This window comes from Pelophylax lessonae, assembly GCF_965119305.1.
Source record: "Pelophylax lessonae genome assembly, chromosome: 7".
In the NCBI taxonomy this organism is placed as follows: Eukaryota; Metazoa; Chordata; class Amphibia; order Anura; family Ranidae; genus Pelophylax; species Pelophylax lessonae.
The window spans coordinates 106,548,950-106,568,881 of NC_138774.1; the positions used below are offsets into that span (position 1 = coordinate 106,548,950).

The 19,932-nt window shown below is 43.1% G+C and overlaps 2 protein-coding genes across 2 annotated transcripts in view; one reads left to right on the plus strand and one right to left on the minus strand.

Annotated features, from left to right (window-relative positions):
• The window catches only part of LOC309560744 (SLAIN motif-containing protein-like), a 50,454-nt gene extending 43,169 nt beyond the window's left edge, over positions 1-7,285 (minus strand). Inside the window, exon 1 of the mRNA XM_082264385.1 lies at positions 6,668-7,285. Coding sequence (XP_082120511.1) covers positions 6,668-7,272 — 605 coding nt within the window. The 5' untranslated portion in view covers positions 7,273-7,285. The remainder of the gene's footprint in view (positions 1-6,667) is intronic.
• LOC309560740 (endothelin receptor type B-like) overlaps positions 1-19,932 on the plus strand; it is a 476,715-nt gene that overhangs the window by 275,087 nt on the left and 181,696 nt on the right. The gene's annotated exons all lie outside the window — the stretch shown is intronic.

The following is a 19,932-nucleotide window of genomic DNA, read 5'->3' on the forward strand; positions in this document are numbered from 1 at the left end:
GAAATCACTGCAACATGAGGTCTATACAATACTTTCCATTGTGGTGAGCCTCTCATAGTACATAAGCCTGAAGATCAGCTTAATGTGAATAATCTGAACGAAATAAAAGGAAACTCCCTCCAGGTCTGACAGTGAATTGACCCCAGTGCTATTTTCAGCTTTCCACTGTGGCTCTGTACGGAGGTAGACATACACATTTATACATTCTATACAGATACTTTGTTTAAAAAGAATAAAATCCATAAACCACCATCAAATTAATTACATCTCTAGACTATTTCCTTCTTCCCAAAACATAACACTAACACACACACACACACACACACACACACCTTAATGGCCCTGTAATCTATTTTTCATAAAACTGTTTCCCACAATGTTGTCTCCTTGCAACATCCTCAGTGATCTCCCAAACCTCTTCTTTTCCTTCTCATTTACATTTGTTTAGAATCAGCAGTGCACGCACGTTGCATACTACTCTCTGTGCACTACAAATCCCATAGTCCATCTCGGGAGTGTGCAAAAGGTGGCTACATTCCTACATACAGGGGACCATGGGGAACAAATGTAGGGCACCCGCTAACAGAACGTCAAATCACAGAAAGAATAAAAAGGGAATTAGGAGATTTGGAGGAGGCCGAGAGCAATAGAAGGGACTTGGAGTTGATAATACATACTAGAATTCAATTATTTTTGACCACATGCAGACATGGTTGATGAAGTCATGCGTTTATTAGGGCATTTGCAGAGTGAAAGGTTATCTCTCTCTTCCAGAAAGGGTAACAAATCTACCAGAGAAAGAGCTTAAAAGCTTAAAGTGATTGTAAAGTCTTTTGTTTTTTAAACAAAAAACATGTTATACTTCCCTCCCCTGTGCAGTGGTTTTGCACACAGCAGCCTGGTTCCTCCTCTTCGGCTCTCCTGGCTCCTCCCTTCCGCCGAGTGTCCCCATAGCAAGCAGCTTGTTATGGGGGCACCGGAGCCGAGGTACAGCTCCGTGTATCCATTCAGACATGGAGCTGTGGTTCAGCTCGGCTTCACCCCCCTCTCTCCTGATTGGCTGACTTCGTCATGCTACAACAGGGCTTGACAAATTTGCTTAAAATCTAGGAGCCAGCTAAAAGTTAGGAGCCAGTTTTTTAAATCCGCTGCCAAGTGCCCAGAACTGCATGTCCGGAGCGTCAGGCAATAAGAAGGTGGCACTGGCAGGCAACACTGATAAGCACTGATAGGTGGCACTGAAGAAGCTGCACTAATGGGCACTGACACGTGGCATAGATAAGCAGTGATGAGGTGGCACTAATAGATGGCACTCCCCGTCCACTCAGCGGCAGTAGGGAAAGGGCGACTGATGGAGCCCAGCTGTCAACCTGGGAAGATGATGTCAGAGGGAGGTGGGCGGGCAGTGAGAGCAAGCCGCGATCGTCACAGCACCATCCACTAAAGGGTGCTGCTTATCACATAGGAGCGTGTATCAGGCCACAAAGTCATGGCTTCAATTATCGGCCAGCCCGACGCTAGTCCGCGCACTCGTGGGTGGGCCACATGGGAGGATCCCGCCCACTGCTGTGGTGTAACCCAGGCGTCAGGGTGCGATTTCCAGTCACCATTGCGACCCGGTGCCTGGGTTTTGTCGAGCCCTGTGTTACAACCAAAACATAAAAGGATCTTATTGGAATTTAATGTAATAGACCAACAAAGTGGCACATAATTGTGAATTGAAAGGAAAATGATAAATGGTTTTCAAAAAATGTTTTACAAATCTGAAAAAAAAAAAAAAAATGTAGCCTGCATTCGTATTCAGCCCCTTTTACTCATATACCCCAGACTAAAATCTAGTAAAACCAAATTGCCTTCAGAAGTCACCTAATTATTAAATAGAGTCCACCTGTGTGTAATTTAATCTCAGTATAAATACAGATGTTCTGTGAAGCCCTCAGAGGTTTGTTAGAGAATCACAAGAAACACACAGGTCACGGATAAAGTTGGTGAAGTTTAAAGCAGGGTTAGACAATAAAAAATATCCCAAGCTTTGAACATCTCACAGGAGCACTGTTCAATCCATCATCCGAAAATAGAAAGAGTATGGCACAACTGCAAACCTACCAAGACATGACCGTCCACCTAAACTGACAGGCCGGGTAAGGGGAGTATTAACCAGAAAAGCAGCCAAAAGGCCCATGGTAACTCTGGAGGAGCTACAGAGATCCACAGCTCAGGTGGGAGAATCTGTCCACAGCTATTCCACAACTTTGTACAAATCAGAAGTCAAAGTCAGAATCTGTCCACAACTATTAGTCGTGCAGTCCACAAATCTGGCCTTTATGGAAGAGAGGCAAGAAGAAAGCCATAAGAAGTCCAGTTTGCAGGAAGCCACGTGGGGGACACCGCAAACGTGGAAGGTGGAGCTCTGGTCAAATAAGACCAAAATTGAACATTATGGCCTAAAAGCAAAACACTATGTGTGGCGGAAAACTAACACTGCACATCACCATGAACACACCATCCCCACTGTGAAACATGGTGGCAGCATCATGTTGTGGGGATGGTTCTCTTCAGTAGGGTCAGAGTTGATGGGAAGATGGATGGAGCCAAATACAGGGCAATCTTAGTAGAAAACCTGTCTGCAAAAGACTTGAGACTGGGCCGGAGGTTCACCTTCCAGCAGGGCAACGATCCTAAAAATACAGCCAGAGCTACAACGCAATGGTTTAGATCATGGGTGTCCAACCTTTTGGCTTCTCTGGGCCACATTGAGTGTAGAGAAATTTTCTCGGGCCGCATATAAAATATATACTATAGTTAAGGTAGATAAGCAATAAAATGCCGCCGTGCCCTTCCCGTGGCGCCCGCCCCCCAGAGGTTTACTTCTTCTGAGAGATATTAAAGGAACACTCTAACCACCATGACCACTTCAGTGATTTGAAGTGGTCATGGTGGTAGGAGTCAGAAAAGAAACACTGCACATGCTGAGATATTTACAGTTATGTGCTGGGGGATAGTTGCACCCCTAGCACATATGACTTAGACAGCCAGAAAATGTCATGTCCTTATTTATACATGTATGAACAAGGACATGGCATATTATGACAAAATACAACTAGTTATTAAAAAACATATTGCAACAATTTACACACGCTAATGCAAATACCTTTTCTACTTATTTTGTAGACTGCTGGCAGGTACTGCTGGTCATGCGGGTACTGCTGGAGGAAACAGCGGCTTCAGTAGAGAGCAGAGCCGCTGCTTTCTGTATGGCTCCTGTCACAGGCAGAGTGCATTTCATATCACTCCGCCTGTGACAGAGCCGGAACTTTACAGGAAGCAGCGGCTCTGTCACTGACTGCAGACATCCTAAGTCTCCCGCAGCAGCCGAGAGATTGCACGGCCCTTGCAGCCCAGTGCGTGCCCATCCAATGCAGCCTAAACAGTGCCAAAACAATGCAGCTTCACCAGTGCGTGCCCATCCAATGTAGCCTCACCAGTGCGTGCCCATCCAATGCAGTCTGCAATGAAGAGAGAGGAGAGCCGCTGGATTACACAGAGCAGGCAACTCCCGCTTACCCGGCGACCGCTGTCATACGAAGTCCTGCCTCTTGGACCAGCTCCTATGATAGACATCACCAATGTGCTGTCTATCACAGGAGTCAGTCCAGGAGGCAAGACTTCGTATGACAGCGGCCGCCGGGTAAGCAGGAGATCCCCCCTTTGTTTGTAATCTGGCAGTGCACGCCCCACCTCCCCTCCAAGGCAGCCTCTGTCTACTGTTAGTTGAAAACCGATGTGGTCGTGCCCTAGACTCGACTTCCTTACTCCCCAGCAAAAAAATAAAAATAAATTGTCAGGGGGCAGTGGGCCGCATTGCCTGCGGTTCTGGACCGCATGCGGCCCCCGGGCCGCAGGTTGGACATGCCTGGTTTAGATCAAAGCATATTCATCATGTGTTAGAATGGCCCAGTCAAAGTCCAGCCCTAAATCCAATTGAGAATCTGTGGCAAGACTAGAAAATTTTGTTCACGGACGCTCTCCATCCAATCTGACAGAACTTGAGCTATTTTGCCAAGAAGAATGGGCAAAAATGTCACTCTCTAGATGTGCAAAGCTGGTAGAGACATCCCCAAAAAGAATTGCAGGAAAAGTTAGTTCTACAAAGTATTGACTCAGAGGGGCTGAATACAAATGCATGCCACACATTTAGGATATTTGTAAAAAAAATTTGAAACCCAATTATCATTTTCCTTCTTATCCTAATTCTGTGCCACTGTGTTGGTCTGTCACATAAAATCCCAATAAAATACTTTTAGGCTTTGGTTGTAATCTGACAAAATGTGAAAACTTTCATGGGGTAGGAATACTTTTTCAAGGCACTGCAAGTTATCCCATCCGGCTGGTGCCTGCAGCATTCCCCATCCAATCTCCACTGGCACATACATTAGAGTTCATCCAATCCATACAACAACCATTAGTAATGATGATAGACAACTAGGTCCAACTCCGGGTCTGTGAGCATCTGTTACATTTCTAGTATGTGGAAGAGATCTTCATCTTCAGCTGGCACTGTCAGTTGCTCATTGTGATCTACCTACATGATCAGGTCAGAAAACTGCTAGAGAAAATCTCTAAAGAACCCTTCTGGGGAAAACCAGTTTGAGATTCCCACTGCTGTGTGCAGTCTCTACTCTAGGTGTGTAATACCGAAGCAGATCTGAATTAGACAAAACAACCCCCCCCCCCCGCCTGCAGACCTTCCACAATTTACAGGTTCCCCATTCTGCTCTGTGTAAACTGTGCAGTCACTCTATAGAGCATATTTGCCTAACCCTTCCCTGCTGAAGAGTGATCTGCAGTGGATTGCTTTTTAGTGGGTGCAAGGAGCCAAAAGTCACTCCTCACTGCCGGTTTTAACCACTTTACCCCCGCTCACATTGCTGCTACTGCGGCAATGTGGCTCGTTATCGTCCAGCGACGTAGACCTACGTCGCTGGACTCCTCCCCTTGTGGGCGGCGCGCCGCCGGAGGCTTGCTCCCGCTGTATTCAGTTACAGTGGGAGTCGGGCCAGGGGAGGAGCGGCGGTGATCACCGCAGCTCTTCCCCGATCATCGGGGATCGAGTGTGGAGATCCGCCCACTTGTGTAAACAAAGCGGGCGGATCTCCCAAGTGACAGGCAGGGACAGATTGCAGGGTTCAGCATAGCTGAACCTGCGATCTGTCCCTGTGTCACTCAGTCCCCTCCCCCCACACACACGTTAGTAAGCACCAGGCATACATTAACCCCTTGATCACCAATAAAAATTAACCCCTTCCCTGTCAGTGTCATATTTATAGTAACAGTGCATATTTATAGCACTGATTACTGTAGTAATGTCACTGGTACCCCCAAAAGTGTCAAAAATGTCAGTCAAGGGTCCGATCTGTCCGCCGCAATGTCGCAGTCCCGAAAAAACAAAACAAAAAAAAAAACAAAAAAAAAAAAAAAAAACAATAAAAATGACAAATATTTCCCGTAGTTAGTAGCCGCGATAACTTTTGCGCAAACCAATCAAAATATGCTTAATTGCGATTTTTTTTACCAAAAATATGCAGCAGAAAACAAAATTAGCAAAAAAGTTAAATTTTGATTTTTACATTTTTTGGGGGGGAATTTCATATAAAAAAAAAAAAAGTGAAAAATGTTATTTTTTCAAAATTGTCGCCCTATATTTGTATATAGCGCAAAAAAAAAAAAAAAAAAAAAAAAAAAAAAAATCACAGGTGATCAAATTCCACCAAAAGAAAGCTCTATTTGTGGGGGAAAAAATGACATAAATTTAATTTGGGTACAGTGTCGCTCGACCGCGCAATTGTCCGTTAAATTAACGCAGTGCCGAATCGCAAAATATGGCCTGGTCAGGAAGGGGGTAAAATCTTCCGGTCTTAAAGCGTTAAAAATACGCTCATTGAGAATTTTTTTGTCAAAGACATGTAGCTAAATACATTTTGGCCTAAATATATGACAAAAATTGAATATATTGGATATTTTTTAACTGTCAAAAGTAGAAAAATATTGTTATTTTTTTCAAAATGATCGCATTTTTTTTATTAATATCGCAAAAAATGAAAAAGCGCAGAGGTGATCAAATACCACCAAAAGAAAGCTCTGTTTGTGGGAAAAAAAGGACATAAATTTAGTTTGGGTACGGCGCAATTGTCAATTAAAGTCACACAGTGCCGAATTGCAAAAAGTGGCCTGGACGTAAGACAGCAAAATCCTCTGGTGGTAAAGTGGTTAAACCCCAAAAGTTTGCATCACTGTGTACATTGCGTGAAGTTGCAGCGCAGCCCCTTTACCTTGAATGAGTCGAGTTACTCTGGTACTATTGCCAATCCCAACCGGAGGTATAATTATTGCCGCATCGCAACGCAACGCCACAACTGTACAACCCCATCCAGCTGCTTCTGAAGCGTAATCACTCAACCACCTATTTTTTTCTGACAACCTCCCCCCCTCAAGTGTAACTGCATGTCAGTTTCTCTCCCACTGCCAGAAAACTAAATATAAAATGTTACCGGTTGCACTAGCTAATTTCAATAATCCCTCGTTTTAAAACAAAAAGTTCTTCCAGCAGCACTTTCCTGCACTGACATGCATTTTAGATGAAAGGGCAGTCAGTTAAAGTCAGACTTACCAGCAGTCTTCCTCGTCTTCACTGCACGAGTCCAGCTCCAGAACATCAACCTCATCAAGGGCCGTCTCATCCAGAACATCCCCAGAATCCCCGCTGGAGCCCCGTTCAGACATACTGCCAGAGCTGTCGTCCTGCTCCGCTCTGCTGCTGACATCCAGGCTGAAGATAGAGCTATCGTCCATATCACAGTGATCCCCTCCCTTATTGGCAAGCCTAGAGTCGGCACACACCTTGTCATACGGCACCTGTGAGTCCATTCTTATACGAGGGATGTTTTCCTTCTCTAAGTGACTTGGATCCAGTTTAGAATGAAGGTTGGGGATGATCTCCAGGTCTCCCATGTCAGGCTGGATGTTCATGCTGTTCATGACTCCGCTACAGTGAATGGTAGAGAGATGATTATCAACACCGCTGTCATTGCTGCTCTGTGGAGTTTTCTTTACCCTCAGCTGCTGGTTCTGAATTTCCAGCCTTCTGACCAGTTCCTGAAGCTGGCGCACTTCCTTCAGGTCAGGGCTGTAGTCTGATTCAGCTTCCGTATCCATACTGCTCTTGGCCACTATCATATGATCATGCTGAATGACAGGATTTTCAGGGACCACCATTGTCAAATGGTCACTGTAAGACAAGACAGGACAGACTTTAAAAATGGTATTCATGTTATAATCCGATTATTAAACACACATCACAATAGAAATAATCTGCAGTCCAATTATTACAATTCAAAGTAGAACTAATAATCCAAAACTTTTTTTTAAGTTTTGGATTAGAACACCTGTCAATTTTTATTGCAGTCGGTGTCCTGCGTTAGGGAACATCATCCTTCCCATTTGTCCTGTTTACCATTATCATTGAAAGTCACAGTAAAAGAAAATCCCAAATTTTGGGTTGTCCCCAGAAAAGCAATAGAGGTGAAATCTTCCAATGGGGACACTGGTTCTGGTGACCTGGGGGTCCCCAAGACATTCCCTTATTTTGAAGGAAACGCCTCACTTCCGGTTTTGGCTAAGACAGGAAATAAAAGGCAAATCTCCCCAATGGGACAAAAATGGCAAAAAAAAATAAAAAAAAAAACAAAAAAAACACACACACACACACACACACACACACACACACACACCAGAAGTTATAAACCCTCCCTTAAATCTATACAACTCTATACAAAAACGGAAAAAAAAAAAAAAAAAAAACAACACAAACACAACATTTTGGTCTATAGTTATTTTAATTCAAAACTTGCTTAGAAGTAAAATGGAAAAAAGGACCACAGTCAGTATGTAAAGATATCAAGGGGTCAATTTACTAAACTGGGGTGCAAAATCTGGTGCAGCTGTAAATGGTAGCCTCCATCAGTTTCTAACTTTAACAAAAAAAATAAAAAATTCTGGAAGCGGATTGGTTTCTATGCACAGCTGCACCATATTCTGCACTCTCCAGTTTTAGTAAATCAACCCCAAGACTCAAAATGATCATACTCGATCACACACACACACCACAAATATGCATCCAAGGGTGGTAGAGCGGCTGAGAGTGCTGAACCCACCTGTGCCCCTTACAGATCACCATGCAATAAAAAAAAAAAAAAAAAAAAAAAAAAAAAGAAGAAAAACCCGCTATCTACCTGCTCAGGGCCGCTACACTGTGTGGTCTCTGCCTGTTCCTGAGATAGCAAGATCATGGCGGACAATACTGAGTGAGCCTGTGTGTGGCATGCTGATATGTCCACAGCATTATTAAACGAACCCCCCCCACACTAATTGTAGGAAGGAGAGGGGATCAGGAGAGCTAATCTACTTAAAGGATTCTTAAATTATTAAAAAAAAACAAAAAAAAAAAAACCTGGAATTAAAAAAAATATAATCAATTCAGCCACCACCATCCAAGGATTGGTAAGCTTCAATACACTTCATTTTTCTTCTTGGCTTAAGATATACTTTCCTTTTACTCATCACCTAGGCCCGGAGTTCCTCTTGAACAATGTTATCAGCCGAGTTGTGCAGAGCAGAAGGCAAGTTGATCCAGCCACGAATCCATCTAGTTAGTGTTTCCTATTGTTTGCAAAGGGCCAGGGTGTGTGCGGAACTGCCTCTGGCCAGTATGGAAACACACGCCTTGTGCACAATATAAACACCCATATAATAAACACATGGAAAAAGTAATAAACTGCTGAACTAAACAAATCCATCTCATTACCATCTTCTTCCAGGGACACCGCAGGGATGAAAACCTTCCCGATGTCATAAAACAAAAAATCTATAGAAGGGCTTTTTTTGTTTGCAAAAAGGAAACCTTTCTTCCTTGCAGTAGTTAGCATCGGTTTGCTAAAGACTTGTTACGTCATTCTACAATCAACCAGATACTGCTTAAAGTAGGTCACAGAAATGTTACAGCCATCAAATATTTAGCTGTGAAAATATTTTTTCCCATGCAGCCCACACAAAGACCTATACCCGCACACTAAAATATCGTCCTCGTCATTGGAACAAGTCACCAGTCAAACTTTTCAGACCAAGTCAACGGAACATTCCTAGAAATCGGCAACGGAACATCCCGCAATGATAGGAGACCTGACCACCAAACTAGTGCTTAGAATGAGGCCCATTGTAATGGACACTGTCCTCTTCCGAATGCTCCTATATATTCACTGATCAGACAACCTCTGTGCTAAAACTACCCGAGAACCACCCTGACCGACCAGGTAAATCCAAAACTAGTCACATTATCTGTCACCACAGACTGAAAGCTGGTCTCATCTAAAAAAGTTGCCAAAAACTATTTCAACAGTATGGTAAATTTTTGTGGGATGTATGGCGGCAAAGCGCTCCTCTGTGCCAGATCACGTACTTCTGGGTAGAGGGTGCACACGCGCACCGCCTATGCCGCTTGAAGCCAATCAGTGGGTGCCAGCCAATGGATGTCCGCCGGCACCTGCTGATCATTGGGAAAACACACAGAACAGAGCTCTGCCTTATGCTGGCCATACACGTAAAGATTTTTGGGCGAGCATGTTCGTACAAACATTCATACGAAAATTCTTTGAACATTCGATGAATGCACAAATGTCATTCGAAAATTGTCTGCTTCTAACATTCAATTGTAAAATGAATGCAATTTCTGAGCAATAACCACATACACTGCCCAAAAATTCGTTGATCGAGAAAAGTTTGCCTTCCTGCCCCTTTAAATTTTCCCATCATTGCAAATGAAAAACGGACATTGATTTGACCATTTGCCCCCATTAACAATTAGAAAATCAAACAATTTTTCTTAAAACGAAAATGTATACGTGTACAGCCAGCATTAGTGACAGCACCTCACATGGTACACACAAACCCTGTTTAACACCCCTTCATAAGTCTTATTGTGTATATAAAAAAAAAAAAAATCATCCCAGTATATATCCTAGTTTGTAGATGCTATAACTTTTGTGGAAACCGAATCAATATACGCTTGATTTGGTCATAATAAAAAATATGTAGCAGAATACATATTGGCCTAAATTTATAAAGAAATTTGTTTTACATTTTTTTTTTTTTGGATAGGTTTTATAGCAGAAATTAAAAAAATATTTTTTTTCAAAATGTACGGTTGTAGTTTATAGTGCAAAAAAAAAAAAAAAAAAAAAAAAAAAAAAAAAAAAACACAGTGGTGATCAAATACCACCAAAAGAAAGCTATTTGTGGGGGGGGGAGGACACATTTTATTTGGGTACAGTGTTGCATGACCGCGCAATTGTCATGTAAAGCTTCTGCAGGCCGTGGTAATAAAAACATTTACATACATACAAAATAAATAAAATTATATTCTTTTAAATGTTTTATATTCTTCGCAAAATTCAGGGGATGTGAAAGGACAGACATTAAAGCCGCACAGCTAGAGACTGACTATAAAGAGCTGACATTTCTCCACGCCTTTGGCCACCCGCCACCATCTGTCCTTCAACAGTATTGTAGTATTCACAAGAGCCATTGGTTGGGGACATCTGCACAAGAGCAATGAAAACAAAAAAAAGGTCCCTGCTCTATACACTATCTGCCAAATAACATTGCTGCTCTGTACACAGAGTCCTGGTTCACATATACAGTGCTTTGCAAAACTATTCGCCCCCCTTGAACTTTGCAACCTTTTGCCACATTTCAGGCTTCAAACATAAAGATATAAAACTATAATTTTTTGTGAAGAATCAACAAGTGGGACACAATCATTTAGTGGAACGAAATTTATTGGATATTTCAAACTTTAACAAATAAAAAAAACTGAAAAATTGGGTGTGCAAAATTATTCAGCCCCCTTAAGTTAATACTTTGTAGCGCCACCTTTTGCTGTGATTACAGCTGTAAGTCGCTTGGGGTATGTCTCTATCAGTTTTGCACATCGTGAGACTGAAATTTTTGCCCATTCCTCCTTGCAAAACAGCTCGAGCTCAGTGAGGTTGGATGGAGAACGTTTGTGAACAGCAGTTTTCAGTTCTTTCCACAGATTCTCAATTGGATTCAGGTCTGGACTTTGACTTGGCCATTCTAACACCTGGATATGTTTATTTGTGAACCATTCCATTGTAGATTTTGCTTTATGTTTTGGATCATTGTCTTGTTGGAAGACAAATCTCCGTCCCAGTCTCAGGTCTTTTGCAGACTCCATCAGGTTTTCTTCCAGAATGGTCCTGTATTTGTCTCCATCCATCTTCCCATCAATTTTAACCATCTTCCCTGTCCCTACTGAAGAAAAGCAGGCCCAAACCATGATGCTGCCACCACCATGTTTGACAGTGGGGATGGTGTGTTCAGGGTGATGAGCTGTGTTGCTTTTACGCCAAACATAACGTTTTGCATTGTTGCCAAAAAGTTTGATTTTGGTTTTATCTGACCAGAGCACCTTCTTCCACATGTTTGGTGTCTCCCAGGTGGCTTGTGGCAAACTTTAAACGACACTTTTTATGGATATCTTTAAGAAATGGCTTTCTTCTTGCCACTCTTCCATAAAGGCCAGATTTGTGCAGTATACGACTGATTGTTGTCCTATGGACAGAGTCTCCCACCTCAGCTGTAGATCTCTGCAGTTCATCCAGAGTGATCATAGGCCTCTTGGCTGCATCTCTGATCAGTCTTCTCCTTGTATGAGCTGAAAGTTTAGAGGGACGGCCAGGTCTTCGTAGATTTGCAGTGGTCTGATACTCCTTCCATTTCAATATTATCGCTTGCACAGTGCTCCTTGGGATGTTTAAAGCTTGGGAAATCTTTTTGTATCCAAATCCGGCTTTAAACTTCTCCACAACAGTATCTCGGACCTGCCTGGTGTGTTCCTTGTTCTTCATGATGCTCTCTGCGCTTTAAAAGGTCCAGGTCACCCATACAGACCCCACAATAATGGAGGGGCGGGTGCCAGGAAGGAGGAGAACCCAGGGGTTCGACCTTTCCATGAAGGGGCCTGAGTCCACCCCAAAACCCTCCAGGGGAAGGGGGGGGGGGGGGGGGGACAGCTACTCACCATACCAGGAACCAGATGGGCACCACTCCAGGCAGATCCTCCTGGATCTAGAATTTTCAGCCCATCGCCCAGTCCGCCAGTGGATTGTAGATCTCCAGGGGGGAAACTTTTTTTTTTGCCAAGACAAAATATCCCAGCAAGGAACTAGATCCTTACTCCTAACAAGGCAGAAAAAAAAAAAACTGAGTGGCTATAGCAGAGAGGGAGTATACCCTCCGGGACTGCCCATGGGTGTAGCCAGAATTTTTTTTCTGCCTAGTGTCCTACTCCTGAAATTCGATTTTTACATTTTTTTTTATTGGGAATGTTTTATTATTTAAAGCCATTGGGCATTTTAAAAAGGGACAGCTGCTCATATTATTATATTCACCGGTGTTAGGGTGAGGTGTGTGGAAAACACACTTACATATTTTTCTACACCTAGGGGGGAGAATTCATATTATATTTGAGATTTCCTATTAAAATCTAAAAGGTTTGAGAGGGGATAGGATATCAATGTACAAACACCGTACTGGGGACCCTAGCATAGGGAACAAACTTTTCAGAGAAAGGGAATACAATAAGACACTGGGCCACTCAAAAACTACGGTTTAACCCTAAACTGCGTAAAGGGTTCTTTACTGTCAAAGTGGTAAGGATGTGGAATTCTCTTCCACAAGCAGTGGTATCAGCAAAGAGCACCAATAATGTCAAACATTTTTTAGATGGGCACCTTACAGACTTCAACATACAGGGGTATACAATGTACAGTTGACAGCAAACACACACACACCTGTTGAACTGGATGGACTGATGTCTTTTTTTAACCTCACTATGTATTACACCTAGTGCTCACTTTTTAAAAAAGTTTAATATCTGTAGTAAAGCCCAGATACAATAGTGCCCATTTTGTTTTTCATAAAACACACTGACCCGAATTAAAAAAAATAAATACTGGCCCTGACCTAGATCAAACCTTGATCTAGTCATTTTTTTTCTCCACACTTTGTTTTCTCTCTGCAAGGACAGAGAGATACATGTGGCCCTTTACTTGCCTTTATTCAGCCCTCGTGGGCTCTATTCCTCACACTGATAAGAGACCACGGTTGATTTACTAAAACTGAAATTTTCTTAACCACTTGCCAACCGCCGCACGACTATCTACGGCGGCGGTCAGCCCCTCACAGGCAAAGTGACGTAGGTCTACGTCGCTCGCCTGTGAGGGTTTAGGGAGCGAGCGCGCGCCGCCGGAGGCGCGCTCCCGCTCCTGCGTGGTCACGGACCCCCCCGCGCGTGTGACCGGCGGACCCGATCGCCGCCGGCCACTCTGCGATCGGCGGGGGAGAGGGAGAAAGTCAGGCAGCTTGTGTAAACAAGCTGCCTGTCATTCTCCTCTCTGTATGAGAGATGATCACATGGATCTACTATGTAGATCCATTGATCACTCTGCATACAGTTGAAGCCACAGCCAATCACAGTTAGAATCACGCCCCTAGGGACACACACAGCCCCTCCCTCTCAAATAAAGTTAACCCCTTCACTACCAGTGTATTTTTACAGTAACAGTGCATATATATAGCACTGATTACTGTAGAAATGTCACTGGTAACCCCAAAAGTGTCAAAAATGTCAGTCAAGGGTCCGATCTGTCCGCCGCAATGTCGCAGTACCGCAACAAAAAAAAAAAAAAAAAAAAAAAAAAAAAAAAAAATCGCAGATCGCCGCCATTACGCGTTAAAAAAAAAAACAACAAAAATGACAAAAATCTTTCCCTTTGTTAGTAAACGCAATAACTTTTGCGCAAACCAATCAAAATACGCTTTTTGCGATTTTTTTTACCAAACATAGGTAGCATAAAACAAAGTGGCCGAAAATATTAAAAAATTTTGATTTTTAAATTTTTTTTTGGGGGGAATTTCATATAAAAAAAAAAGGGAAAAATATTGCTATTTTTGCAAAATTGTCGCTCTTTTTTTGTTTATAGCGCGTGATCAAAAAAAAAAAAAAAAAAAAAAAAAAAAAAAAAAAAAAAAAAAAAAAAAAAAAAAAAAAAATCGCACAGGTGATCAAATACCGCCAAAAGAAAGCTCTGTTTGTGGGAAAAAAAGGACGCCAAATTCGTTTAGGTACAGCGTCGCACGACCGCGCAATTGTCCGTTAAAGTCACGCAGTGCCGAATCGCAAAATACCCTCTGGTCGTTTAGCAGCCAAATCCTCCGGGGCTTAAGTGGTTAAACACACTCTTGGTTTTTTTTTCTCTGCAGGGACAGAGAGATACAATGCATCGCTCTACTCCATTCACAGGGAGCAAAAATATGGGGACGGGCTTCACAGTGACTGAAAACCAAATCAGAGGCTATCGCAGTGATCAGGTTACCCGGAATCAGAATTTCCAGGTCCCGGTTTTTGGTACAGGGCCCTGGGCTCTCGGTGCGACCCCGGCCTCTGTGCTGGGAAAGCACCGTGCAACAAGCTCCTAGCAATAAGGGAGATATGCAAATATGTGGCCCCACGGAAAAAAGGCCAGTCCAGGAGGGCCACATTTGCGTGAGCTCGGCGCCAAGGGGTTAACATATGAAAAAGCCTTTATTTGTGTAAGGCTCCATTTAAGTGTTGCTAAACCCACAACAGTAAAAATCGGTGTGCGTATATGCAGTAAAGCATGCTTGTTTTACTCACTATGGAACCCAAGAAGTTAATCCTCTGCATTGTGTAAAAAGGATGTGTGATCCTGTCTCTCTGATCCTCCCCTTCTTGCACAGTCCCCAATCCATCACCTGATAGTACAGAGCCTTGGGGGCAGTCTGCACATGCTCAGTTTGGGGTGCATTGACAGTTTTTTTTTTCCCTTGGGAGGGTGCATGTGATAAGCACAGGCCCAATTGGCACTGTCCAGACAGAAGGTCAGGGGTCCCGCAGCCTCATAGGACAGAAGGTCAGGGGTCCCGCAGCCTCATAGGACAGAAGAGAAGGAAAACTCCTCCTACAAGCTATAACCATGAGCTGATAGAAGTCACAAGACTGCTATATACTGCTGAGAAGAAAATGTATTTATCACTTCATATTTACTAAAATAATTCAATTTCCATGCTCTGTGCACTGTGGGAGACCAGATATAGCAAATGCAGGGTCCTAGATTTAGTAACACTTTCACACTTGTGCGACTCCAAAGTTGTGCGATTCCCACTGCAACTTTACAATGCAACTTTGGATGGGATTGACTTGGATATGGCTTTGACTGTTGCACAAATGTTGCAGTGATATTATAAGGATGCAACTTTCATGCGACTCGAGTTTACATTGCAGTCTATGGCACTCAAGTCGCAAAAAGTCACATGAAAGTAGTGCAGGAACCCTTTTTAATATCACAGCAACTAAGTCGCATAGATTTGAACAGCTTCCTTCAAAAATACATGGGCTGTGACTTGTCATGTGACTTTGTGTCTCCAAAGTCCAATGACCAGTCGCAAAAGTGTAAATGGATCCTAACTATTGATGCTTTTTCTATGCACCATATCAACAATGCCATTACACAAGCTTGATGGGATATTGCACCAGCCACTCCGTAACATGATGAGAGATACAGGACAATTTTAACTAATGCCCCACGCCATGTACATAAAAAAAAAAAAAAAAAAAAAGGACATTGGTGTATATACTGTAGTGCGGAGGGGCGAACAAGGAGGTGCAGCCTAGGCGGATGAAGAGGATATATGTGTGTGTGGGGACAGGCGGCGTACCATTATCATGCAACAAATGAACAATTTCGGGACACTTCTTTATCTGGTGTAAAAGACACTATATAATGTTGTACATAGAAAATGAGCTCATTATTCTCTATACACCAATCTTTGGTAATCCCCCAATAGAGTCACCTGGAGGGCTTACTCATTTCATTACCAAATTCCCTCTTTATTTACACCTGCCATTTGTCCACATGTTATATTACATTGTGATATTTTTCAAATAAATATTATGGAAATAGCTTGGTAATAGAGGCACAAATTTACAAACGAAGACAAATCCCTTTGCTTTGATGCAGACTGCTTTGCATATTGTGCTAACAGAATACAAAGTAAAATGGAAAACAAATATCCAGAAGAGGAACCAGATCTCTATAGTGGAATACAAAGCAAGAACTCACCATAAACTAGAACCCTCGGGGACCTGTTCAATTTAAAAAGGTTGTCACTAGCACAGAGCGAGTGCCATGACCAGTAAATACACACCATAGAGCCCAGCATAGAGAAGAGGCAGTCCACGTTTTACACCCCATTGCAGTATGTACAGACATTGATCATAGGACTAGCAATCATTTTACAGAAGCCATTTTTATGCAAGTCTGCAAAAAACGGAGGGACAAACACCAAGATTTTTATCGTCCGGCCCCAGACTACCAATTTTCATTAATGTGTATGCAGTATGTCCGCGAAAAATCAGATACGAAAGACCACGCATGATCTGAAGTTGCTGACGACCCGGAAGTCTAGGAACAAATGTCCGCAAAAAAAAAAAAAAAAAAAAAACAGACGAGAAATGTTGTGAACATTATGCACTGTAAACTAAAACGGTTATGACTGCTGAGCATGAGAGAGAAAAATCAGAGGATATTTCGTCCGATTTTCGTCAAGTGTGTATGAGCCTTTAGGCAGTAGTCTCCAAACTGTGGCCTAGGGGCCAGATGTGGCCCTTTGTTTGCCTTTATCTAGCCCTAAGGCCCCTTTCACACAGGCAGACCGTTCAGATCCACCTGTCAGTTTTTTTGGCGGATCTGAACGGTCACCCCATGCATCTCTATGGGGCATTGGATGTCAGTGGAGACATGTCCGCTGACATCCGATCCGTCAATTCTGGAAACCCCATTTTCCATCCATCCAGCGGATCGTTCCCATCCGATTCCCCCATAGAGATGCATGGGGACCTGACAGCTCTGTCTCTGCACACAGCATGGAGAACAGCTGTCATCCTCCTGCTCAGCGGGGGAATCGGCGGATCGATCCCCCTCTGAGAAAAACGGAGTCCGCCGATGGACTCCATAGTGTGAAAGAGCCCTTAGCGTACTGCTCCTCTCACTGATAAGAGACACAGGGGTTGATTTACTAAAACTGGAGAGTGCAAAATCTGCTACAGCTCAGCAAATAAACCAACCACCTTTTTTTTTTTGTCATTGATTAAAGGGATACTAAAATTTCGTTTTATTTTTGGTTAAAAAAACAAACACTTACCTCCTCTGTGCAGTTGGTTTTGCACAGAGCAGCCTGGATCCTCCTCTTCTCGGGTCCCTCTTTGATGCTCCAGGCCCCTCCCTTCTGTGAGTGCCCCCACAACAAGCAGGTTGCTATGGGGGCACCCGAGCCACGGCTCTGTGTGTCCATTCAGATACTGAGTCGTGGCCCGGTCCCTTTCTCTCCTTACTGGCTCACTGACTGATTGACAGCAGCAGGGGCCAATGGTGCCGTGCTGCTGTCTCAGCCAATGAGGGGGGGGGGGGTTGTCCTGGACAGCCAATTTTCTCATGCAGCATCACTGGATCTGGATGGACCTCAGGTAAGTATTAGGGGGGCTGCTTCACACAGAAGGTTTTTTTTATCCTAATGCATAGAATGCATTAAGATAAACAAAAAAACCTTCTGACTTTACATCCACTTTAAAGTGTTACTAAACCCAGGAGCCTGCATCCACTATATCTGATCTCCCACACTGACCCTCTGTCTGGATAGTGCTGATTGGCCCTGTGCTGATCACATGCACTCTCCCAAGAAAAAAAAAATATATATTATATATATTATTGATTTTAAATCATGTCTCACCCTGCTCTGCACACAGCCCTAAAGCAGAATTATACTCCTATCCTTAAGGCCCCATTCACACTAGTGCGACTTGTCCCGCGATTTTGGACCGCAAAATCACATGACAAGTCGTTTTTCATTATTTTCAATGAGCCCCATTCATATCAGTGCGTTCTGAAGTCTCACCAACTTCAAAGTAGTTCCTGCACTACTTTGCCACGATTTTAATGCGTTTTGAGGCATATAGCCTTGCCATTGCTTTCAAAATCGCGTCGAAATCGTGGTAAAATTGCGTAGCATTAGGGTGAAAGGGGCCTTACAGCCAAGGAAGCTATTTCTGTTTGATCTGCAACTGCCATGGTACTGCACATGTGATCAGCTATGACACCAGCCATTTGATGGTTTGACAGTTTGGTTGAGGACACAAGCAAATGTGACAGTTAGCAATCCAGGAATGCATCTGTGTTTTGAAACCAGTAAAATCAATTGGTTTAGTTCAAATTTATGATATAGTGCTGGGACTCTTCAGCAAAATGTCAGCCTCCAGCAAGAACAAACAGGAGCAATACTGGAGGCGATTTACAGCACACACTAATTTTGGTAGCATAACTATTAAATGTGGAATGTATATTCCTTGCTAAAAAAACATTTTTTTAAAACCAAGTTATAATGGGTAGAGTTCTGCTTTTTTTGAACAAGCTGAAGTTAGAAGCTGATTGGCTACCATGCACAGCTGCACCAGATTTTGCCCTCTCCAGTTTTAGTAAATCAACCTCTGCCAACTGACACCAACAATGGGGCACCAATTCCTCTCTCAATGACACCAAAATATGCATGTTAACTTTAGATGGCCAGTTGGGGGGGGGGGGTGGTAGAACTGTGGCTGATCTGCCTCTTTTTACTGCCCCCTGGCCACCCATGTGAAAAACTATTGTGAGGGCCTGGACATAGGACAGAGCAAAAACAACAACAACAGGGATGGATAGTCACTTATCAGGCAACCCCACTTTTTCCTCCAGAAACCAGGGACTATTTTAAAGATGCATATGAAATGCGAAAACCAGAAAGTTTCATAAAGAAGCGGCCATGTTTGCGTTATTCTGAATACAGGACTGTGTACAATAGTTCTACCACATGTTGGGCAGGCCATGATAACACAACACAAATAATGTTATGCAATGTACTCTGATAAGGTAGCAGCTGTGGAATACAGATGAGGGTCACTTAGAAAAACAGACGTAACCACTTCCTGAAAGAGATGGATATAGAGCAGAAGACAGCCATTATCTCTCCCACAGACACAACACGAGTACCTCTAATAACGCTGTCAAACATGAAGAAAGACCGTCGTAAAAACAAAAGCCATACAAAACAGGTTCATTTCAGAGAGATGTATTGTGACCACAAGAAACGCTTTACCAGAGCACTGTTGGAACAAGTTCCAGCTATCAGCTACTGTTCTCTGAGCCAAAACTTGGCAGATACCAACACACACAGAATATCTGAAATCTGGTATCCACACGTTTTTTTCTACATTACCAAAACACACCAAACTGAATGGGCCCTAAATGTTTTTTTGTTTTTTTTTTAACATTATGGATAGGTAAAGGGAATCCCATCTGGTACCTTTGGGCTGAATCCCTACAAAGACCTAATACACGGCATTTTATAAAAGTGGTCCAACCAGGAATAACAAGATGGCCAAAAAGAATGGCAGGGCAATATAGGGCACTAAAGGGGCCCTTGTGGAACTACAGCAAACCACTAGAATGGAAGAGAGAAAAATTTCACCAGCACACCAAGGAGTCCTTGAAAGGGTCCAAAGTTTTTTTTTTTGTCAAATGATAAACATACAGCAATGTTTCAGAACCACTTCTTCAAGCAAGTGACCGCTTGCCTGATGAAGGGGACTTGTGTGGCTCCGAAACATTCCTGTATATTTATCATGTGACCACAGAATAAAGCTTTGGACCCTTTCAAGGAATCCTTGGTGTGCCAATGACATTTTCT